At 35.5% G+C, this 10,000-nt stretch overlaps 1 protein-coding gene across 7 annotated transcripts in view; it reads right to left on the bottom strand.

The window, feature by feature from the left end:
* The window catches only part of LOC138046911 (RIMS-binding protein 2-like), a 52,055-nt gene that overhangs the window by 30,716 nt on the left and 11,339 nt on the right, over nucleotides 1-10,000 (bottom strand). For 5 of the 7 annotated variants that reach the window (XR_011131747.1, XM_068893527.1, XM_068893528.1 and 2 more), the window contains exon 5: nucleotides 4,044-4,286. Coding sequence is in view for 6 of the 7 variants with exons in the window: in XM_068893527.1 (XP_068749628.1) it covers nucleotides 4,044-4,286 (243 nt within the window). In the remaining variant the exon portion in view is untranslated. Of the gene's footprint in view, nucleotides 1-4,043; nucleotides 4,287-4,496; nucleotides 4,626-7,738; nucleotides 7,943-10,000 lie in introns of those variants that run through there. The other 2 variants (XM_068893531.1, XM_068893532.1) reach the window with 2 other exon arrangements.

Genomic DNA, 10,000 nt, shown 5'->3' with positions numbered 1-10,000 from the left:
TCGACCAAGTAGAAACCGCAAGCGTAACATTATCTGGTATAATCCCCCTTTTAACAGCAGCGTGAAGACTAACATCAGCAAAACGTTCCTTAAGCTCGTATCTAAACACTTCCCTCAACAACACAAGTATCACACCCTTTTCAACATGAACAACATCAAAGTAAGTTACAGCTGTATGGAGAATATGGGAGCCATAATAAACAAGCATAACAAGAAGATCTTATCAAATAACAACATCAATGACAATAGCGACAAACTACCGGTATGTAAATGCAGACCCCAACAAAATTGCCCTCTCGGCAATAAATGCTTAACCACCAGCCTGATCTATAATGCACAAATAACTTCTACGACAGCCAATCAAACCATTACCAAGAACTACATCGGATTGACTGAAGGAACTTTTAAACAAAGATACTCAACACAAGTCAACATTCACCCACACGAAACTTTCTAATAGCACTGAATTATCAAAATACATCTGGCAACTCAAAGACAGCAACACCAGCTTTACAACTACATGGTCTATCATTGCAAGAGCCCGCCCCTATCACAATTCAAGCAAAATATGTGATTTATGCTTAGCAGAAAAACTTCATATAATTAAACGCAGCAACAACAATCTACTGAACAAACGATCCAAGCTTGTATCCAAATGCCGACATGAAAACAAGTTTTATCTCAAGAACAGTTAAGGCTTATCCTACACAATAGCTATTGTATTGCGCTTGTTTTAGCTCAGCCAGTCTTACACCACACCCCCAGTTCCGCCCTTCTCACCCATTGTAATCAGGACCCCATTGTTCTACTCACCGCAAATATGTTATATAGCTAGCTAATAAGTCTGTTCTTCATTAAATCTGCCTGATGAGTGCATTCGCACGAAACTCAGAGTCCCAGGGAATCTTGTGTATTTTCGTTTAGTCATTTATTCTAATAATAATAATAATAATAATAATAATAATAATAATAAATTACACCGAAATAAAATTATGCCCATAAAAAAACAAACCCAGTAATGTAATCTTTAATGTAATGCAGTGTAGATAGTGCCTTTGTATTGTAATGATATTGTGTGTGACTAAATTCAAAACACAATCATTATCAGTTGGCATGTATTTGAAGAAATTAAACAATAAATATGGTTACTTCCAATCCAATCCCATTATTAAAATTAAGCATTATATACCGTATTTACCCGTGTATAAGTCGACCTCTTATGGTCTCAAAAGAAGCTCTGAAAATTGCCCTCGACTTATACATGGGTCAAAGATTTCGAGCCAAGTTCCAAGGTAAATAAATTTATTCAAAATTAACATCATAATGTGGTCTTTGGGCATAACGAACGCAGTGGACGAAAGACTTCAAAATGAATGTAAAAGCAATTCCAGTTGAAATGAAAAAGGATTTGTTTTACTTTAAATGTTGAAGATACTCACAAGCACAAATATGAAATAGACACTGGAAATTTTCGTTTTCCAAAGGCGGAAAACTCTAAAAAATATTGTTTCTTCAAATGAAACGCGATCCTTCAGCGGCTTAGTAACCTGGCGCAATACCTCGTGTTTGCGTGCAAGCATGACTGTCACTCGTGTTGCCTAAAAATGCTGGTTGGTAATGATTGTTTTTTATTCTTTATACAAACTTGGATGATTTAAATGCTTTTGCAAACTTTGTATTGTTCGGTTTATGAGTTTTGTTTCGTTTGCCATGTGAGAAATTATAAGTCAAGAACCAATAAACCTTCATTTCCCATCGTTTTTGAAGTTATTTTCAAAGATTGACTCCTGCTTCTGTGATGTTGTGCTTATCCTCTAAAGCCCTTTATCCTTGAACAATGAAACAGGTTAGTTTGAGGTTTACATGTTCGATTTTCTGAGAACTTTTTCGAAATTCAAGGACAAAATGCCCGCACATACAACAACCGCTGAACCACAAAACTATTAGGCGCTTGAGGCCCTTAATTTTTTGTGAATCCACAGTTCCAGAAATTGAAGAATGCAAGATTAGTGTCCCATGAACATTTAACAAAGAAATTAAGAAATTGCTTTTTTTGCCATCCAAAATGGGGGGTCGACTTATACATGGGATCGACTTATACACAGGTAAATACGGTACATAATACCTTTAACTGTAAATCCCATAAAATTTAATTCTTCTTGTACAGTTTGTAAGTAACCAAAAACACATTTTAGACCTCCTCAACAACCAAAAACCATAATACACTAGTAATATTAAAACTAAGAACAAACTTTGGTGTCATGCAAAACAAGTTAGGATGTGCAAATTCCTTCTCAGATAAAGGGCAAACTTGTGCATCAAATAAAAAATAATCTAATTTAATAGGATTGACCACCATTAAAAAAGAAGGTCTTCATTGAAAGAAGCTGTTTACTACTTTAAACAATGATACGTGATTGATATTAGGAAGATTGATGTGTCTAGGTTAAGCCATATAACCAAAATTTGCAAGCCCCTTCTAATCATCATACCAACACAGGCCACAGACATCAATGAAAGGAGTTAATGCTACCTTCATGCAGAGGTCAGAATATCCAAAAGAATTCATTTTTGCCCATTGGCTCTTTTCAAAGCGCTCTAAATAACTAGCTGAAAGTATCAACTTCAGAACTCAGACAAAGAATGTGCCACTTGAATAAAATTCTCATTATTATTCCAAAGTCCATCTTATTGCAATATCATGCAGATAACACTGGCCAGTGTCCTACATGTACAGCAAATTCATCACTTCCACATCAAAGAAACAAAGAAATAAAAGAGGACCTAGAATTTTACTTCGACGGTAAAAGATCACTTTTTCAACTCTTTAAGAACATTTTTTTCCCCATTCATTCTATACCTCTCAGTGGGCTTTTGTAAATCATAACTCACCAGAAGTATTGAAGATTCCATATAATTAATTACAGTGTAACACTATCAAAGCAAGACTTAGTTGCCGCAAGGTATGCAAAACGATTTTATTGGACATTTGTCCCCCCCCCCCCCCCCCTCCTTCCCCTGCCTTCTCCCTCAAATGGATGGAAAGCTGAGTTAGTTTTGGAGTGCACATGCTGGGCACCAGGGTGGGCTCTGTGGGGGATAACCACCACACCAGTTCAACAAAAATAAAATGCTTTTACTACAGTAACTGCACCAATCATTCATCTCCAACCAATAAACAAAATAAATTATTATTATTATAGCACGCATTAGAAGCAATACAGTAAAATCTGCATATAAGGACCTAAAATTTAAGAAACTGTTAGGCTACAATTTTCATTTTAAACCCCCTTTTCATAAGAACTTATTTTACCAAAATTTTTCAATAGGTTCTTATTTTACAAAAATGAAAGCACAGATGAAATACAGAAAAAAAACTGTTAATCTAGGTTTAAGCCAGTAAGATTTAAACAATGAACTGAAATGAAAACCATATCATGTCTTTGCCAATAGTGGATTACACAATGCAATTACAGATCCATGTGTCTCTCTCATATTCCCTACAGTAGTTATGTTTGCTGATCACTGCTGCCCCATCAAATTAAGAACCTATTTAAAGGGGCTAGGTCACGCTATTTTAGGTAATTTTGTTTAATTTTGTTAATTACTGTACACTGTGTGAGCTCTAAACGTCAAATTGGCAGAGCAAGAGTCTTTCGTTTTCAAAATCACGGCCACATAACAACTGAGAAATTTATGCTTTTCCAGCTTTGTAAATGACATTTTAATATAGACTGATGTAATTCTGAAAAACGGTGGGCCGACGTTTTTCAAATTTACCCAAATTCAATCTGTTTCAATCCTCTCCAGTTTTGACCATCCATGGCCCTTCTTGGCATCCCTACATTTTGTTACAGAACTTCTATAGTTTTGAACAGTCACAGTATTTTGATATTTTAGTTAATTCTATGACCATTCGATCAGTGCTGAAATTGCCTAAAATTGTGACCTAGCCCCTTTAAGAACATAAGTAGCCTAAAATCCCACTAAATACACCTGTACCAACCTATTTAGGCTAAGTTGGAAAAACTTACTGTACTTACCAATTTTGCACTCTCGGCTTCAGCCTTTTGCAGTTGGTCAACTGATGCTTTTAATTTCTTGTTCTCAGCTTCTACGGCATCCAGTTTCTCAGTCTTTTTTTGAACTTCTGTGGCAAAATCTCCAGACAAGAAAAGAGGACTAGGAGTGCGAGAGGCATCAATGTTTGATATTTGTCTCTCCAACCACAATCTTTCCTTGGCCGACTGTCTTATGATAGTTTGCAGTTCCTCAACTTTTTCCTTCTGTTTAAATCATGAAAAAGAAAGCAACAGGAAAATACGTATTAAACATGGGACTGTCATAAACTGTAAATTCCTGATTCTGCTTCAAAATCAATCGACAAATATGATTCTTGACAAGAACCATCTAACAGTGATGAGCTATTGAGGAAAACAGAAAAAAACAGCTACATTATTACAAAAAGATCTACTGAAACATATAATTATTAATACCATGGTTGTAATCAGGAATGATATAAAATGAAATTGCAGCATTGAGTTTTAAAACGTTTCGATCACTTCAGTGACCTTCATCAGTTACGTATAAAAATAATAATAAAAAATTATGACTAACGATGGTAAAATTAGCAAGGTGACAAACATGCATAACATGTGCCAAAAAATGTTCTAAAAATTCTTGAGATTGAGGTAATCAAATAAAAATCATTTCATTTACACTACAATATTTTAAATTAATTGGCACCTTTTCAAAATAATTGGCAATATACGCATGGATATTATGCCCATTAAAATCAATCAGAGACGATAATTTTTGACGGTGCCAAGCTTGGCTAACATTATGCAATTCATGGTCTGTTAGAGAAGCCAGTTGGTAAAGAAAAAGAACACTGTTGACATAATTAAAAGTATATGACTGTGGAGAAGCCCCTAAAAGACATTCTCTTCCCATTAAGGTAGTTATTAAAATTATATCACTTTCTCATTTTACATGAGACTGTCTTTTAGGAGCTTTTCTAGATACATGTATGCTAATGTATTATGTAGTATTAATGATGTCAACATTGTTCTTTTTCTTTTTTACTGTCCTTTTCACCAACAGGCTTCTCTAACAATGCTATTATAATAAAAATATAAGGCAAGCATTGCATATGTGTGGTAGTGCAGTAACTTGATACAGTGCTTTATTCCATAACAGTCAAGTGAGCTGCATTTTTTTGTTTTCCAGGAGATTCAAGTTGTTGTTGCTGTATGATATGTAGCTCTAATAGTACACAATATTGTTTTGGTATTGTAAATCACTATAGTCCTATCCATGTACAGTCGAACCTTGATTATCCGGACTCGTTGGGACAAGACAAAATAGTCCGGATAATCGAGAATATGAATATTAATGAGGAACAAAAACTGATTACAACAAGAAAGCGACATTTCATCGTGAAACAAAACATTTGCAAATTGTTTGGAAAACAATATGGTCTACATCTTCACTGTCCGTTGTGAATACTTGAACATGTGTCGGCAAATGTCATGATCTTTTCCTTGCTCTTGCGGATATCCTTTTTCTTCTTTCTCTAATTGCAAAATTAAATCCTGTGTATCTTTTATCGAAAGAACGGATCGCTTATGCGTCAAGGACATGATGATTGTGAATAAACATTCGTGACGTACTGTATGTAGCTTGTTTGCCAAAGGAGCCAATAGAGCGTAAAATTTCACTTAGCAACAAAGCAACTCTAAGCCAATCACAACTCATTCGAAAGTTCTACATTAGTTGCCACATGTGCGAGCGCTGCTTTATTTTTCTTTTTGAAAGCGAAACAAACTTGCCTTTACTTCTCTTTTCAACACTGAAGCTTTAAAAATATATACTAATTATATGGCTTCGGATCTAGATCATGACTAATAAATATTTATGACAAAATTGGGACCAGAGAAAAAGTCTGGATAATCGAGAAATCCGGATAATTGAGGTCCGGATAATCGAGGTTCGACTGTACATGTAGATGTCTTAGGTAAATAGCTCCCTGAGAAGATACAGTATGTAGTCACTAGTGAAATACTAAACCCAGAAGGATTGAAGAAAATAAAAGGGAATTGGGAAACATTGGCTTCGAGGCTGACATAAAGTTTGCTTCAACTTCCTTTTCTGAGCATCTGAGACAGCTTTTCACGAGAAAAGTTCACTAAAGTTAATCCCTGTCCAGCAGGGTTAGTACCTCGATGGGAGACCACAAAATATACGACTTGCCGTCAGAAACATACATGTAGGACCAAAAATTCATCTATTTTATTGCTCAAGAGGGCGAACTAAACAACTATTGATGCAAAAGTAAATAACTATTGATACAGAGTTTTTAGTAAGAGCAGAAGGAAGTTTTTAGTACGTGTCAATCAAGAATAGAAAAATAATTTGCCATCAGCAACAAAATTTGTGACAAGAAAACTACATAAATTTTGTCTATTGTACTTTTGGCTGCACAAGTAAATAGCAAAATCGAAAGTGACATCAATTTCAGCGGCCAGCTGTGATCAAGTTACCTTGCGTGTTACCAATTTAACAACTCAAGAAACATAATTATGTCTGTGACAAAATGCGGGCAAGATGTCCACTGGGTTTTTGTTAGTTTGCTTTTTTTCTTTCAAGTGTTATAAAAAATGACATAAAAATGTTTGAATTTAACACAAAGATCACTAAAGTCTACCTAATCAGGTTGACCATTGCTTCTGCTAAGTCAAAAATTCGCTCTTCTGGACAACGTTATTTATCACCAGGTAATTCCATCGTTTTGGAAATTACAAGCTGCTTTCTTATTCATCAGCGTCACAAATTCACGCTGATGTTGGGGCTCAATTGTTGAAATTCAAGCACCCATCCCACACACCTGTTTATTTTCATGATTACTGCATGCCCTGCGGGCCTATTTGCCACCACGAACTTACACTCATGCACACACTTTTACAACCGAGTGACATAGCGTGCAGTGCAAAACCAAAAAGATGTTTGTAAAATTGGATGGATACACGTACATACATTCATAACTGCAAGGAAGGCAAAACCAACTAAAGCATCACACTACATGATTCTCAGCTTCCAAACAAATGGCACCACCAATGTTAGCGATTGGAAACTGAATTCCTTTTGTTGATGTTACGATAGACACTGGCAGCAACACAGCCAAAGTGAAATTAATCTGGGCAGGTACAAAAGTTGGACTGGATCAGCTAGAATTGCCCACCTCAGATCAAGTGAAAAATGGTTTTCTAGGCCAAAACTATTCAATGTTTGCACCCATTTCACCAACTTGAGCTTAAAGGTTAGGGCTAGGGTAATTTCTTGAGACCTTATCATTTTTTTACGCTGATCGGGGGTGAGCGATCCCAGTTGATCCAAGTTGATCCTGTCCGACTTTTGTACCTACCTGATGAATCCGTTACCAGAGCATGTCATCTAATCTATCTTCCACACTCTTATTTTGTTAGATTTCGTTCTCATTCTTATAAAATCTGTCATGATCGAATAAGATAGTATCTTTAAGCAAATGATTAGTACAGAAGAGACCACGACACAAAAGTACATGTATATAGATCAACAATTCACTGTTTTGAAAACAGTCTTCATCAACTTATGCATGAAATCTATACTGTACAGTGTAGATATCTATCAAACCAGTGACAAAACGTTGTTCAAAAAGCGCACAATGTACTATACACTAAGTACAAAATTATTGTGATACCTTTTTGGTATTTCCTGAACTTTCAATGGGTCTCTTACGATGTTTCAACATGTCCTTTCCTTTTCTTAAATAATTCTGGTCACAACATTGACCACAATTTGCATACCAATTGCACTTTGGATGACAAGAATACATTCTATTTGGCTTACCAGATCCAACTACTTTAATGACCCTTGACATTATAATAGTTCCGATGGGAAATTACCATTGCCGATGCAATTGGGAAGAGAGAGTTTTACTTTGATCACAAAGAGGAATTCATTGAGACAAGAGCTCTCGTTTCCTGTTAAGAGTGTATTCTTGGCATGCTCTGCATACCAGGTTAGGACAATATCACCCAATACAGCATAATATCCACCAACCAAGGAAATTAGTCTGGAGGGGGTAATATCAATATTAAATTGGTATCAAATGAAGGATTATAAATGATCTGTCAACTTTACTATTGTTAACTGCTCTGGCATTGCTATGGTGATTTATGATCATCAGAACTATTTTAAAATTAGTTACCAGGTAAGGTTGTTAACTCGCCATTCTTTTCATGTCAAACGAGTTATCACTCTCAGGGAATGGTACATACTTTACAAAAAAAAAAATGTGTACAAACAATGCAATATCGCAGCAATCAAGCGATACAAATTTTTGTTTTTGCACAGTTTTCAGTCAACAAAAAAACTATTCAGAAACATTGACCAGAAATAGAGTGTTGCCAGCTCATGCAGAAGTTTGTTAACACCATGTACACTGTACATGTATTATTTCACCTTTCTTTGTATGTAATACATTTTTACATGGGACAGATCAGGAAATTACACTTTACATGAGAACATTTTGATACAAATTTTGAATCAAAATGATTTTTGACCCCATGAGCATTTAAAGCTGGGAAAAGAGGAATGGTGTACCTTATTATGTGTCTGTAATTACTGGTAGGTTCGATTCCCAGATCCAGTGTCATAAATTATGTGAGTTGAGTTGGTTCTCTACTTTGCTCTGAGAGGTTTTTTTGCAGGTAAGGTCTAGTTTCATCGCAAAACGTTATTTTGACTGTATGGTTGGCACCATGAATCAAGAAACTGGGATATACTTAATTATTTCCTTATTAGCAGCCAAACATATTTTTGCCACAAGTCTATGCAGCGGCACCCTGGACTTTGAGGGTTCTCCTTTGTTCTTAAGTACAATGTACATGCAGCAAGATTGACGTTCTTTGCTGTATTGCAACAAAAAAGAATCGTGTAAAGCAATTTAATGAATGCATGATGGGCTAAGCTTTGTTAGGTACTCGTGTGTGTGTGAAATTTGTTACCAGTAGTTAGTCTTAGTTTTCTTTTGTATTGCCATTGTATTTGCTTTATTTAAATAAAATTAATAAATAAATAAATAACTAAATGGTAAAATTAAGAATTATTATTATTGGTACATGCATAGCCTTTAATAGCTAGTTAGGCAATTCCAACTTGAGAATAATTCTCAAATTAATGCAATTACTGGTATCTATTATTAGAAATTGTACAAGTTCCTGTGATTCTTGTTCATAATGCAGGCCACAAAATCTTCAAAATCTTCTAATCACGAAATCCTCAAAGAGAATTTTGTGTCAATAAAAAGCAATTATAATAAGTTCTGAAAAAACTTCCGCTCAACAACGAAAAACTGTCATCAGCTGAGGGTAGTTCGAGTACTTCTGTTTGTAAATTTTTTTTTGTTGAAAAATGAAAGGGGCTGCACCATGAGGAAGTCAGTCAAAATGACTTTGTCCATCTCATGAATTAACAGTAAGTTTCAAATCCAACCACATTCCGAGCGGGCAGGTACAAAAGTTGGACCGGATCAACTCTGATCGCTCACCTCGGAATGAGTGAAAAACGGTTTTGTAAACCAAAACTAATCAAGGTTTGAGCCAATTTCACCAAGGTTAGCTTATTAAAAGATTAGGGCAAAGGTGATTTCTTGAGGCCTTATCAATTCTTATATTATGTCAATCTGAGGTGAGCATTCTGAGTTGATCTGAGTTTATCTGGTCCAACTTTTATACCTGCCTCATTCAGAGAAAGTTAGGGCAGATTCTAAGCAAAGTATGTCCCTGGAAAGGAGCTGCATCAGTAATGACATCTTCAATTATTACTGCCTTGTTTAAAAAAAACTTTAATAAAGCTATTCTGTACCTTGCATGGTACCAAAATCAATGGTATAAATGATTATTGACTTCATGGCGGGTAAATGGTGGTTCTTGCTCACATGGTTACCTCAGTTGCATAG

This window comes from Montipora capricornis, chromosome 4, assembly GCF_036669925.1.
Source record: "Montipora capricornis isolate CH-2021 chromosome 4, ASM3666992v2, whole genome shotgun sequence".
In the NCBI taxonomy this organism is placed as follows: Eukaryota; Metazoa; Cnidaria; class Anthozoa; order Scleractinia; family Acroporidae; genus Montipora; species Montipora capricornis.
The sequence above is the reverse complement of the archived record's forward strand: the minus strand, read 5'-3'. Positions and strand labels throughout refer to the sequence as shown.